Source organism: Lepisma saccharinum, chromosome 3 (assembly GCF_977018435.1).
Source record: "Lepisma saccharinum chromosome 3, izLepSacc3.1, whole genome shotgun sequence".
In the NCBI taxonomy this organism is placed as follows: Eukaryota; Metazoa; Arthropoda; class Insecta; order Zygentoma; family Lepismatidae; genus Lepisma; species Lepisma saccharinum.
The window spans coordinates 86,750,038-86,765,568 of NC_139231.1; the positions used below are offsets into that span (position 1 = coordinate 86,750,038).

Below are 15,531 nucleotides of genomic sequence, written 5' to 3' on the forward strand. Positions count from 1 at the left end.
TGGCAGAGCATCTGCCAGCCCCATCGAGCTAACAAATCAGCCACAGGTTGTGCTACATGCACCCGAGCATTGTCCTGCAAAATAATGGGAGGATTCAGCATAAAATGTCCCCTCTTCTTTCACAACGCAGGTCGCAAGTTATGTTGCAGAAATGAACAGTAATACTGCTCATTGACAGTCTGTCCATGGAGGTATGACAAGAATCACCAGAAATTTCACATTAGTAGTTTTCTGACTTCACAATTTTAGACGGCCAATTCCAACGATACTCTATTCCTCTTGTCATTGCGCACTTCTCCTAATGTTGGAAGGAATAGTCAATTTACTGGGAGGTAGCTTAGGTATCAAACTAACTTGTGTCATACGTAAGAAGCACCGGCTCCATTTCATGGCGTATATACAGCAGTGTTGTCACTATTAAATTTCCAACGTATATATGGTATATATTTGGGCTGTATCTATAAAATTAGATGTAATTGTCTGATTTCAGAACATTGGCACCAGCTATGCAATATTTCACCTGTAGGAAAACACTGCCTTCACTTTTACTGTGAGTCAAGAAATGATTCACTGCATGCTTTGCATGTGGAACCTTTACAATTAACAGAAGAATTTCAAAGCAGAGATGACCTTATGTATTTCAGATGGACAGTGTTTAAATACAATGGAAATGCAACATCCAATGGAGCACAGGATAGAGTAATTTCAGTAAGTAATTACTTGTGTATTGGGATACTTAATTTGCACTCTTCAGTATGTTATAGGGTTTTCCAATAGGAGCTACCAGATGCTTTCAGGTTATGATTGTTATGTGGCAACACTGTTTCAATATAACAATCATCAGCTGGAGGTCATAACTGTAGTTATAGAGCGAAACACAGTGGGACAACATGTGCGTATGGCTAAAAACATTATGATAATTTGTGTTCTGTGAAAGAAAAAAAACATACTTTGCCAAATACCTGATTATTTCAGCCAGCCTAAGCACCTGACAGAGAAAACAAAAGGTTGCATGAATTGATGCTTCTTAGTTATTTCCTTTGGTGCTGCATGAAAGGTAAGGTGTACACCAACAGTTTTATAACCACCGATGAGCTCAAAGAAGAAATTCGATTCATCATTACCAAAATTGAGCTGCAGTGATATGAAATGTCACCAGAAATCTAGACAGAAGGTAATATCACACCAAAGGATGTTCATTTGTCCAATATTGTCTTTCATATCTAATTGTAATTGAAGGGCTCAGGTGTAAAACATGGTAAGTGACATTTCGATAATTTTTTTAAGTACAAAGTAAAATGGGCCATCCTTTAATTTTCAAGTGAAATTTCCATGTCATACAATTTGCATTGGACTCACTGAAGCCTTCTGAAATTGGTAAACAACACGAAAACAATTTATCTAGCTTTTAATAACCTTTTTTCTTAATGAACTCAAAAATGACCAAAATGTAACTTACCATGTTTTTACACCTGAGCCCTTCAATTGATCATGCTGTGTGTTAAAACAAAGACATTCATAGTTTTCATGCTGTAAGTGTTACCGTCAAGAAATTCAGTAGCTCCTAATGGAAATCCTTGTGTATGGTTTGGCAGACAAGAGTAGTTACATTATATACACATCAGTAATTATGAGGTTGGAAAGGAAATTAATAAGTGTCTCATTGTACAAGTGTGTATGTAAAGTGGGATCTCATTTTCACTAATGTAAAATGTGGGAAAATTCTATAGCTTGTTTCTTCATTGGGTTTCAAAGATTAAATGTGTAAAGTAAGGTAAAGTTCCCTGTGCATATAACATAAATTGAGAATACATATTCTGATTTTAGTTACATATTTATCCAACTCTTAATTGTTAAACTTGAACTTAACTGTTTTTTCTTGTATGTACGCATTGCTTGCATTGTAGAATTATTTTCCTATAGTTTACGGTTATTACAAGCATAAGAAAACAGTTTTTTCTTTGTGACGTTTCAGGAGAACACACACTCCTTTCATCAGACATTTATTTTCATTTTGACTAAAGATACAGTTATAAGAATGGTTACTAATTTTTTAAACAAAAAGAATCAGTTATATAATGGATGTTGTCAATGTTACATTGTTGTAATATTACGGTTATTACAAGCATAAGAAAACAGTTTTTTCTTTGTGACGTTTCAGGAGAACACACGCTCCTTTCATCAGACATTTATTTTCATTTTGACTAAAGATAATATTACAACAATGTAACATTGACAACATCCATTATATAACTGATTCTTTTTGTTTAAAAAATTAGTAACCATTGTTATAACTGTATCTTTAGTCAAAATGAAAATAAATGTCTGATGAAAGGAGCGTGTGTTCTCCTGAAACGTCACAAAGAAAAAACTGTTTTCTTATGCTTGTAATAACCGTAAACTATAGGAAAATAATGAACTTAACTGTTCATCCACATAAGCCATTATCAGTTCAAGAGAATGAATCCAAAACCAAGAGGGAAAGCAGGTAAAAAAGTACACCCTTGAGCGAAAGAAACCGCCCAGCCTCGAAAATTTCAAAGTTCAAATCTGCACAGGATAATTCTCACTTCAGAAAGTGTTGCGTCGGTAAATAAACTCCAAATTTCGTGTTTAAAAGTCTATTTCGCATTTTGCAGTTCATTTTGCATTATTTCGTAACAAAACAGGGTGGGAAAATGCACCCCACACCTTTCAGAAACATGAAAAATTAACATTACAATGTTTTATTTAACATTTCGTGTTTTCGTGAAAAACGAGATGTGATATGCATGCCTCTAGTAATGAAGATTGTTTTTTTTTTTTTCAGAATTCACATTATGCAATAATTCAGCATGTTTGTCATGTTGAAAATGAATCTATTTTATCATTTTTCTGGAGCCAACATACCAGTCTTCTTTCACGTTTCCACCGAGTTTCACAACGCCAATCCTTCAAATCAAGTTATCTGCAGTAATATAAATTTTCACGAATGAAGCAGGAGCAAAGAATGTTTCACGAAATGCATCAATGGAAAGTTGTGTAACTATCTGTAATTATTCGTCAAAAATAAATAAATACATAAATGACATATCTGTTACATCACCAAGACTTTGACTTACTGGTGATCTTACTTTTTCGTACATGAGCTTTGTTATACTGCTCACCTTGTCACATTGTGCAGATTTGAACTTTGAAATTTTCGAGGTGGGCATTTTTTTCGCTCAAGGGTGTACATGCAACTTTGATGTGGGTTTCAGGTCAGTATTATTTTTATTTTTGTATGAATTTGTTTGTTTTCAAGGTGGATTGATTTGAATCGGGGGATTTTTTGTTAAATACTGATTTAAATCACTTTAAATAAATTATTTATAGAATAATGTAGATAAGGATTTTGTAGATATCAGAATCACTTTTGGTGAAACTACATTAATCTCATAATCATTTAATGGTGTTTATTAGGCTATAAGAAAGGAAATTAAAGGAAACAAAATATATTTGCTAATAAGGTGAAGCTCATATGAAAGGAAATGTAACATGTAAACTGTAATCACACTTAAATTTCTCTTGATTTAAAATTCAGTAATTTTTGTAGGCAAAAAATTTGTAGAAAAATATACAAAATACCAATCATGTTAAACTGTAAATAGTGTCATTATTATTAATCTGTAAACAAACATATCAGCTGATATTTTGCAAACTACCATTAAAAAATAATGCCAAAATTCAGCTACGAAGACCATAAGAAATATTTTAAGTTACAATTATAGAATACATCCAGAATATTTTAGTTAATACAATGGAAACCCAATTTTACGTTCCCCGGTTTTGCATTTTCCCGCATTATGAAGAAAATTTACTGAAGTTATTATAGTTTCATTAACACACTCAACAAACATTTCCATATTAGGTTCATACATACAGTATCAGAAACAGAAAAATGTATATTTGCAAATACTTTTATTTGCTTTGATCAAATTGTTCAGGGCCGTTTACTAGAAAAATCCTTTCTATAAATAAGCACTTATCAATATCTATGGTGCCAAAAACCATACAAGCAATTTTAAGTGTTTTTTTAAAATAAAAATCATGATTTTTTATCCACCCTGGTTGTTTATCATCACTTGCTTCGGCTTTCCACTGTCATAGCAGAAAATTCTTTCTTGCCAGTGTTGTTGAGAAACCAAACAATCTAACCAGGGGGCACGTTGCATCCTGCCTCCAAATTTGGAGGCTGATAGACAGGCACCAGTTTAATTTAGTTTGTGCAGTAATTTTCATTACCAAAAATATTTTAAGTGGAGATATTCTAATTAGTTTGAATTTTTCTGTATCCTAATGGAACATGCCAATGAAAATCAGCACTTATGAAATGAATTTACTGATATTAGCCAGAGGAAACTAAAAAGATTCCATGCCAGTCGTTGTCAACTAATTTAATCCAAATTATATACTGTATTTGTCAACAAGCCTGGACATAAACAAATTAATACTCTCTATGATTATGCCACAATTTATTTATTAATAACTTTCAAGGGTACATACAGCTGAACCTCAATTTTACATTTTTCAGGGGACCAAGGTGTAAGAAATTAAAATATGAAAAATGTAAAATTGAGAAAATTTTATAGCATTTTGCCCTATTGGGACCATAAACATTGAATGTATAATGCGGGAAAATGCAAAACCGGGGAACGTAAAATTGGGTTTCCGTTGTATTAATTAAAATCTAAAGTGTAAAAAATAGAAAGATTTTTATGAGTGATATTGTTGGGATTGAGGCATTGACTTTTCAAATACAAATTTACTGGGCCACGGGCTCAAAAATGTCGAGAACTACAGTAGTAGATGGTGTAGGCTAAAATAATTTTTAACAAATGAAATCCCACTTACGTCTATGATGATAATTTATTGATATGGTGTAATTAAATAGGTCAGTAATTGGTCAGTTAAATTAGGAGTTTTGACCACTTAGCTAAATTCCACCCATTTTACTACTTTTGAAACAACATTATTATGTCAGAAGCAGATAATTTTCATAGAACTTGCTTCCATATCTGCATTCCACTTGCAGCCTTCACTCATTTCACACTTATTAGTTCAAATAGTTTATCACACAGTCACATGACAGGTCTTAATCTTGATTTTTCATATTTTATTTACGGTTATGAATTTTTCTCTTACTTTTATTAGCTAAGGCATACAACATTCATCTAATTATTTTATATTGCTAATGTCAGTATTATTTATTTTTTCAGAAAGTTGTGGAAAAATTCCATCGAAATCTCGAAAAGCAGGCAAATGAAGATATAGCTGAGAGAGAATTTGATTTGGAAAAAGGGAAGATTTCTTTAAAATACCATTATGAAGACGGAAGTGTCACATTTTCCACAAAAGAATTCCCAAAACCTCATGTGGGAAGGCTCCGAAATCAATCAACTTTTGATGCTCAGCTTATTACAGGTTACCAGGTAATCAAGGATTTTTTTTTTGAAGACACAGATATTAAAGTCTTCAAACTAAAATATTGAAGAGCACAAAAAAAGTGTGCCTTCCCATTGTATTTTATTTTCATCCTTCACCATCAGCAGCCCAGTAGAAAGCTACTGTGTTAGTGCCAATCAGGCCAGCTACACTATGTAGCTAAAAGTCACCAGATACCAAGTTAACTTGCCCAGTATGATGTCAACACACGTGACTAATGCTACATAACTGAAGGCACAAATACAATAACATTCGAGATGCCTTGGCTTTCATAGCGAGTAAACAGAGAGAGTTGTGTGCTTTTGAACGAGGCATGAGCATCGAGGCCCATAAATTTGGGCATTTCATCAGAGAGATTTGTCAGCAATGAAATGTACCCTGGTCCACTGTCAGCAATAGCATTGCTAAGTGGAAACTTCATGGAAGTACTGAACCCAATCATCACTGGAAGACCCAAGACACTAACTGATCGGGACCAGCAAACTCTAAAGCATGTTATGCAAACCAATCGTCAGACAGCTAATCAACGATTGTAGATGATTTGCTGGTTTGGACTTGGTCCCTTAGTTTTTAATTGATGGGTCAATGACCTCTGGCATGTACCAAGACATTTTAGACAATAACATGCTTGTCACACTGTGGCAACAGTTTGGAATGGGCCTTTTTTTGTATCAACAAGATAATGCTCCTGCCCACAGAGAAAGGTAAATTGCATTGTAGTTTGAATAAAATCAGGTGGAAATATTTACTTATTTTCTCAGAAAGTGGTGGAAAAATTCTCCCAAAATCTCCATGAGCTGGAGTGTCGACAAACGTGTCAACTATTCACCATGCAAATTGAAACAAATTCCTCCAGCAGTTTACCAGAACTTAGTGGCGAGCCTAGCCTGAAAGGCAAATGCTGTAAAAACAGCAAAGAGAGGTCCGGCATCCTATTAATAATATGACTGGTGCCTTCGGAACCAACAGCATTGGGTCTCTGGTAACTTTTGGCTTAATAGTGTATGTGGCAAAGAAATAACCTCATTCATTTCATACTTCCTTTAATATAAGTACATGTCACTTCCCACTATGTTGAACTTGCATTATATGTGCAAGTGAATTTTAATCTGTTTCTCTCATTATGTAAAAAGTTGCTTGCTGCCTCTCGACATATATTTTAATCTTTTTTAGGCTGATCCTACGGCAGATGATGAGAAACCTTTGGTTTTGTTTCACCAGCTACAGAAGCTATTAGATGATGAAAAGAAAACACTAAGTGCAATACAAAGGATGGAAGAGGAGGTACTAGAATATATTAATTTCCTAGCTGATAGTTAATCTGAATTTATGATTGACTGTTCTTGATTAAATCTAAATGTTAGATATATTAAATATATCTTCAGCATTTCCTCAGTTCAAGATACACTACATAATTATCATCCAATATATTAAATAATCAGTACTGAATCAGTACATTGAAATATCTGTAAAATTACCATTAATTTTACAGGTCCATTATTTCTACAAAGAGTGTGCAATGAATATGCCAATCTGCCAGTTGTTTTTCGTTTTATAGCACTAATATATTATGCAATTTGTGTGACCCCAAGGTGGGTCCATCGGACCCTTTCTCTCATATTTTCGATTACGGGAGTAACAAAAATTTATCAAGTTCTTTCGTTCTTTGTGCCAACTATGTTCATGTTATTGACCTTCTTCACTGTGAGTCTCAACAATGTTCTTATTTTCATTTGTTAGTAATAGTAGTAAGAAGAAAAGAGCCACCTTAAAACCCAAGGTGGGTCCATTGGACTCATATGGTATAAAAAGCACTTTCAATCCGAATAGCACTGAGGAACAGGACAAGGCAGTCGTTAGAGTTGGCAATAGTGGCATTCTTCTCATATTGACAATAATCGCTTTGCATCAGTAGCTGTGGTAATCGTTTCGCAATTATTTTTCAGTCATTTGTGTTCCATTACATATTGCACAGCTCCTAGATGTGATGGTTGACAATGTTGTTGTGTTTCTTTGTGCACAATGGCAAGTAGCAATATGTCTTTAGAACACATTCAGCTATTACTAGACCATTACTAGACCATGTTAGTGATGATGATATTGATTTGGGGGAAATAAGTGTTCAAGACAAATACTTTTATACCAGTGAGAGCAAAGTTGATCATGAGAGTGTGGCATCCTCAGAGGAGATAGATTGAGAGATTGGTGGACTACAAAGCACACAGTCATCAAGCAATACTGTTTACCTAACTACAGATGAATAATAATAATAATAATAATAAAAAACATTTTCCCCATTTACTATAACAAAGAGTTTCAACATTATAAAATCAAAACTGAACAAAGTTGTATTACCTCAGTTCAAAATAGTTGCTAGACAACAGTACTGCTTGCAACTGTATTTTGGTAATGACATGCTTCAGATAATTTATCAGCATACAAATCAAGTGTCTCCAAGGGTACTCTCAACCAGAATTGGGAAAACTCGAATCCAAACAGAAGACAATCTAAGTTTATGAGATAACTGAGCTACAGTTTTATGCTTCCAGATCTTTAGCAAAGGGATAGGGGTGGGACTTTCTAAAACTATCCAATTGACCCAAGCAAGGTTTTTGTGCGAATATGAAGTAAAGACAGGTAGTAATCCTTCAAGTAAGCAAGGACCTGTTAAAAAATATGTTTCTTGTGTCCATCGAAAGGAGCAAGAAAACAGAAACAAACAAACTTATGAAAAATGCAACAGAAATGTGTGTAATGTGAAAGCGAATAGGGATCCAGTGGACCCACCTTGATAGTTTCTGTGTGCAAAAAAGCTTGGGGTTTTAAGGGTTAAGCAGGGGCGGTGCCAGAAATTTTATAATTGTTTGAGTATAAAACTATTTATCAGCATATGTAAATTGAAATTTCCTTTTCAATATAGAACCATAGCTTCCTATTGTGCTAATACTGAGTTTGAATTCAGACCGACGGTTAAACCCCCTGCCCACAAATGCAACCGCCCTACGTGCAAAACCTGCCCCATCCTCATTACCTATCACACCCTCCAGGTGCACATGGCCACTGGCAAATTTACACTCCATCCCAAACGGACCTGCCATGCCTCAAACCTTGTCTACATCCTCACCTGCAACATCTGTGGTGATTTTTACCTGGGGGAAACATCAATGACCCTCAACCTCCACATCAATAACCACCGCTCCTCCACCCACAACCTGGACTTCACTGTCGCCGTCCACACCAACCACCACAAAATCAAAATCAAAATCACCACTGCTTCTGGGTAGCGATCATCCATCTGCTACCCCAACCAGCCAACACCTCTGTTTGCAAAAGATGGGAGAGGGCCTATATATCGGCCATGAGTGCAACCACTCCACCTGGCCTGAACAAGGCTACCTGCCCCATATTTGTCACTTCCCGCACCCTCCAGATCCACACTGCCACCGGCAAATTCACCCTCTACCCCAAAGGAACCTGCTACAGCTCTAACCTAATTTATATCCTCACCTGCAACATCTGTGGGAGCTTCTACCTGGGGGAAACGTCCACACCTCTGCATCAACAACCACTGCTCCTCTACCCAAAACCTTGACTTTGCTGTTGCCATTCACACCAATCACCACAATATTCCTTTTAATGACTGCTTCCAGGTAGCGATCGTCCACTCCTTGCCCCAATCCACCAACACCTCAATACGTAGAAGATGGGAGAGGGCCTACATATCGACCATGAATGCAACCACACCCCCAGGCCTGAACAAGGCCACCCAGTAATGCCCCTCATCCCCTATCCTCACCCTCACAACCACCTTTCCCCAACCAACCCCCCCCCCCCCCAAACACCACCACTCACAGTTTTCGACAAGCGTGGTGAAAGAACCATCTATATATTTTTTGTGGCACTGTCAACACTTTTTTTCAGGACTTGGCAACACTACAGGTCATGCTTACTCTTCCTTCTTGTCACCAAGTACTACTCCTACTCCTGAAGATGTGACATACCATCAAGAAAATTTGAATTTTTTCTGTGTCCGGTGAGTGTTTCCTCTCTCCTCTTTCACTTTTTATTTAGCCCTTGTGGCCCTCCTTCCTTTTATCCTATATATATATATATATATATATATATATATATATATATAAATCAAAGAAGGTAAAAGGAAACGCTCACCGGACAGTAGAAAAATTCAAAATTTTCGCTAATTTCATAGCATCATCAGTGTGAGGAGAAATAGATGGAACCGGAAGTTGGGGCACTGCAGAGTTGTCAGGTCCCCATCGAAGAAGAAGCGGTGCGTAGAACGAAAAAAACAGTTTAGTCACTAGGCTCGTCATAAACTGTGAGTGTGTGTGGAATGAGCTGGGAGGGTGGGAGGGATGGGATGAGCTGGGAGAGAGGGAGGGCAAGAGTGATGGGCATTACTGGGTGGCCTTGTTCAAGCCAGGTGGAGTGGTTGCACTCATGGCCGATATATAGGCCCTCTCCCATCTTTTGCGGACAGAGATGTTGGCTGGTTGGGGTAGGAGATGGATGATCGCTACCCGGAAGCAGTCTTTGAAACTGATGTTGTGGTGGTTGGTGTGGACGGTGACAGTGAAGTACAGGTTGTGGGTGGAGGAGCGGTGGTTATTGATGCGGAGGTTGAGGGCCGTTGATGTTTCCCCCAGGTAAAAATCACCACAGATGTTGCAGGTGAGGATGTAGATAAGGTTTGAGGCATGGCAGGTCCCTTTGGGATGGAGTGTAAATTTGCCAGTGGCTGTGTGCACCTGGAGGGTGTGAGAAGTGATGAGGATGGGGCAGGTCTTGCACCTGGGGCGGTTGCATTTATGGGGCAGGGGGGTGTTGGATGTGAGGTGAAGGAGTGTTGTGGACCAGGATGTTTTGGAGGTTGGGGGAGCGTTTGAAAACCACTCTGGGTTTGTCGGGAAATATGTTTCTGGTTTCAGGATCACCGTGGAGAATTGGGAGAAGAGAGTGCAGTGTGTGCCTGATTTTGTTGAGGTGGGGATTATATTGGGTGATGAGCAGTGGCGTGTGGTGCTAAATCAGACAGGGGAACAGGTGACCTGCACTTGCTTTCAAGAATATTAATTTAATGGGATGTCAATACTTCCTTAAGATCCTGAGATATTTAGTCTTTTCCAGCTTCTCCTTTGGCACGTTCGGGGTCGAAAACATGTGGATATCATATCGCTAAATGCAGTCTCCAAAATTTAATTTTCGAACTCTCTCTCCACTACAGAAATCTCTTGACAATCTGAGATTTCACCAAAGTTTCCATGCCAATTTTAGACTTACTGTTGATATTGAAGAGTGGATTATGCCTCCTCCAAAAAATTAATTCTCAGTCTCCACACCAGAATTTCCGCAATAGTCTGTCTAAGATAATAGTAATACACAATAATTGTATAATTGCCCTCAATTTAAGGCTCAATCCCCTCTAACTAAAATACCCGCAATAATCTAAGACCTAGAGTTGTATACTGTTCCCCCCAAAGTTTAATTCACAATACCGCCAGAACCCCCGTGTCAATTAAGGCCTAATATGTAAGAGTTGGATATTTTTCACCCCCCTTCCCCTTCGATAATACCCTTAAACACTTTCTTTTCTTCATCTAATGGATTAAATTTGGTACATTTAAGGTGTAAAATTTTTACATATATTTTGGAAAAAGATACAAATGTTGAATTTTATATTATTTGAAGGGAACCCCCCCCCCCAAATCTCGATAGTGCAACCTGCGCCATAATCCCCCCTGTTGGCACTCCTCCTGACCAAATAAACATACGATACATATGAGTCATTCCATGCGAAATCAACACAGCCTTTGACCTGACCATCTCCGATTTTCATGAAATTTGGGGAATTGAAACTATGCATGGAACTTAGTAAGTATAAAAATTTTTACTTTCGTGCGTCTTGTAATTGTTAAAATATTCAAGGTCAAAGTTAGCATAAATTGCCCTTTTTGAGCCCGCTTAGCTATACTAAATGTGCTGTAACTCCGCCCCTATTTTGCCTAGGAAGCTCAAATAAAGCTTATTGTACAGCGAATTGAACAAGCTTTCCAGTAATATATAACAAGCCTACCTTTGGGTAAAAAATACAATTTTGTCTCGTGACCTTGACTTTGATCTTGAATATCTCAAAACATGTCATCACCAAAAATCGTGAAAAAAATATATTTGGTCCCTCATACCATACTCTAAAACATACCAAAAAACCATTCTGGGACTGCAATGGGATCAGAAGATACAAAATAATATGTGTAACTATGTGACTGATAAAAGCCCCATTACATGAACTATGAAGAGTCAAATGTCCCTTAACACTCCCTACAAAATGTGAAGGAGTTATCCTGGGTATAATTGGCCATGAAAGAAATAGGTTAGGCCCAGGGATATTTCTAGCCGTGTGTGTCAAGTGCAGTTCCGGCATATTGTTGACCGCCATATTGAATTCAACCCAAAAATTTTAAAGGAAAGGGGGTGATGTGATATATCAAATGAGGCTAGAATTTCACAAGAAATGAAGTGACGAAGGATTTTCCAACGTATCTTACGCCAGCAAAAAGTTATACACGTATCTTTCACTTACGATATATGCACATTATAATGTTGCCAATGTTCCTGTGAGCACACTCGTTGACGTCTCTCACACTCGCATAGAACATTTGGTAATGTAGCATGTGCAACAACATCGCAAGCAGCAACTATGCCTTCTCTCAGATGGTCAATATCAGGGACTTTTAGTGCATGCACCATTCTCTTCAAATGTTTCTGAAGGTAAAAGTCCTCCTAAGATGTTAGATCTGGGGAATGTGCAGGCCTTTTAATAGATCCCCGTGTGCCCATCAATCTACCTAGAAAATTACCATGGAGAAATTGCGAAAATGTCTACATAGTGTGGTCACACTCTGTCCTGTTTCAAAACTCTCGAAAAGTGCCATATCCCGTAAGCAAGGGTGAAAAAACCTGTTCACTTAACAAATCCAAGAAGTCCTCACCATTTAAGGTTCCGTTGTTGAATATGGACCAACCATTTCCGTTCGCCATACATTATACCACATAATTAGCTTACCAGCAACAACCATTCGACTGAGCAAATCACAGGTATTGCATATTATTTTTATTAACTTCACCGTGAACATAAAAATTTGCCTCGTCACTGAAGAATTTTTCATTACAAAGGAAGTGTCAATTAATTGTTTGAGATACTTTTCCCAATATTCTTCACTATTCAACTATTTGGTGAATGTAGCTGATTAAAATCATATGCAATGGTGCGTATACTTCTTTCTCTCCCAAGATGTCAGCGTGATCTCGATGAGTTCCTAACACGTTAGGAGCATTCTTATTACTTTGTTTTTAACACCTCGAAAAGGAGAAAATGGTTACAAGCATGCAGTAATAAATTTTTGCTGGTTAAATATATGTTGGAAAATCCTTCGTCACTTCATTTCTCGTGAAATTCTAGCCTCATTTGATATATCACATAACCCCCTTTCCTTTGAAATTTTTGCGTTGAATTCAATATGGCGGTCAATAATATGCTGGATCTGCGCTTGACACACATGGCTAGGGATCTCCCTGTGCCTAACCTATTTTTATGACCAATTATACCCAGGATAACTCCTTCACATTTTGTAGGGGGTGTTAAGGGACATTTGACTCTTCATAGTTCATGTAATGGGGCTTTTATCAGTCACATAGTTACACATATTATTTTGTATCTTCTGATCCCATTGCAGTCCCAGAATGATTTTTTGGTATGTTTTAGAGTATGGTATGAGGGACCAAATATTTTTTTTCACGATTTTTGGTGATGACATGTTTAGAGATATTCAAGGTCAAAGGTCAAGGTCACGTGACAAAATTATATTTTTATTCAAAGGTAGGCTTGTTACATATCACTGGAAAGCTTATTCAATTCCCTGTACAATAAGCTTTATTTGAGCTTCCTAGGCGAAATAGGGGCGGAGTTACAGCACATTTAGGATAGCTAAGCGGGCTCAAAAAAGGCAATTTCTGCAAACTTTGACCTTGAATAATTTAATAATTACAAGACGCACGAGACTAAAAATTTTCATAGTTACTAAGTTCTATGCATAGTTTCAACTCCCCAAATTTCATGAAAATCGGAGATGGTCAGGTTAAAAATTGCACATATCTGTGTTGATTTGGCATGGAATGACTCATATGTTACAAATTGTCAGAAGTAACATACATGAAGCACGTTAAAATTTGGACAGAAACAATGTTAAAGCAAATATGAAACTATAATGTAAAAATAACATTAAAAACAAAATTGTTGATACGCAACAAAGAAAATAATAATAAAATCAATTTATGAGTGATCAGAGAGAAAAATGTTTTGTCGAAACCTGTTTCATCTCTCTATTTGTAGATTAAGTTGACTTTTTTGTAGAGTTGAGCATTCTTGTAATTCAAACGTCCTCAATGCAATAATGGCATTCAGATGGCCGAGTTTTTTCATGACCTCTGCTAGATTTGTAGAAATTGTGACAAAACCCGAACTGTTCCAAACTCCCTTCTCGGGAACAAACAAGGACAACACTTTTTATAAAATGCCTTGTGTACGATTTTGTTTTTGTTTTTAATTCGGTTAGGGTAGGTCTTGGTTTGCTGTCTTTTCTGTACAGTTCAATGAACTAAAAGCCCGTCAATCATACAACATTCGCTTCCTTGTCTGCCGCTGCGTGTGCCTGGTCTTGGGGCTGTTGGAACAGGTGGATGCGAGCTGTTCCCTCGGAAGCTATTTCGCAGCGTCTAGCCAAGGCATTTAGCAGACGATTAACTGTAGAAGATTTTTCCAGTTCGTTATGAATGTCAGACGCAATTTTGCAATGAGATTAGGAAACTATAGACTTACTACACTCAAAACTATCACTACGATGCAATTAAACTTTAGCACATAGCAAAAACTCGAAGGAAAACGAATTTGCTGTCTCTCGTAGGGAACAGCTATAGAGTTCAGCTTCCGTGGTGGGGGAGGTGGGAAGTGCGACCACGAGGATCGTTTACCTTCGCGCGTGGTCGGAAATACTCGGCGTCAGGCACTAGAGGGTGGAGCTACGAGGGTAGGTAAGTAAACAAACGTCCAGTCACGGTGAAAATTTTCTTCGGCGTGTTGATTTCGGGAGAAAGAAATGTCCTTATTATGTTAATATAGATAATTAAAATAGCTTCAATGGGCGATAAGTAGGGGGGAACAGCCTGTTCCCTCTGTTCCATGGAGGGACCGCCACTGGGGATGAGTGCAGGTGGGTTGGTGGCAGCAGGTTTCTTGGTGGTAGTGGTATGTGAGGCAGCTCACGATATTTGCTTGGTGACCACGATGGAGGGATATCCACGGTTAACCAGGGCCTGGTGTAGGCGGAGGTTATAATTCTGGCAGGAGGTGGGTGAAGTGTTCAGGTGCTGTCCCCTGAGGGCCAGAGAGAATGGAATGGCTTTTTTGGTGTGGAACGGGTGGGCGCTGGAGAAGTGTAGGTATTGCATGTGGTTGGTGGGTTTTATGTGGATGGAGGTAGTCAGGTGTCCTCCCTCGATGTGCACGTCCACATCCAGGAAGGTGATCTGGTTGGGGGAGTGCGTCCAGGTGAATTTTAGGGAACGGAAGTGGTTAAGTTGGTCCAGGAAAGCTGACAAGGATGGTTCTCCATGTGTCCAGAGCATGAAGATGTCGTCGATTAAACGGAGCCAGATAAGGGGTTGGAGGGGTTGGGTAGCCAATGCATGCAAGACACACATATGTACGACATACATGCATATGTATCCCCTTCTCCCTTACACTCCCGAGTTCCCTCCTTTTCATCTTCAATTTTTTAATCCCTAATGCCTTCTCATATCGCTCTTTCTCAGCTTGTTACCCCTTTCTCCCTTTCACTTTCTCTCATTCCATTCTTCAAATGTTTCTCTTAACTGCCATGCACACACACATCACATGTATGTGTGTTTGGTGTCTTTCCTCTTCCTTTTCTAATCTATTCTTGCATCTTGTTCCAGTTCTTTGTCTCCGATGGACACAATTATTTCAAGGTAAGT

General features: G+C 37.9%; 1 protein-coding gene across 5 annotated transcripts in view; it reads left to right on the plus strand.

Moving 5' to 3' along the window:
• The window catches only part of LOC145985216 (dynein regulatory complex subunit 7-like), a 75,414-nt gene that overhangs the window by 47,891 nt on the left and 11,992 nt on the right, over nucleotides 1–15,531 (plus strand). For all 5 annotated transcript variants that reach the window (XM_083118961.1, XM_083118963.1, XM_083118962.1 and 2 more), the window contains 3 exons: nucleotides 491–708; nucleotides 5,238–5,450; nucleotides 6,637–6,747. In XM_083118961.1, coding sequence (XP_082975087.1) covers nucleotides 491–708; nucleotides 5,238–5,450; nucleotides 6,637–6,747 — 542 coding nt within the window. The remainder of the gene's footprint in view (nucleotides 1–490; nucleotides 709–5,237; nucleotides 5,451–6,636; nucleotides 6,748–15,531) is intronic.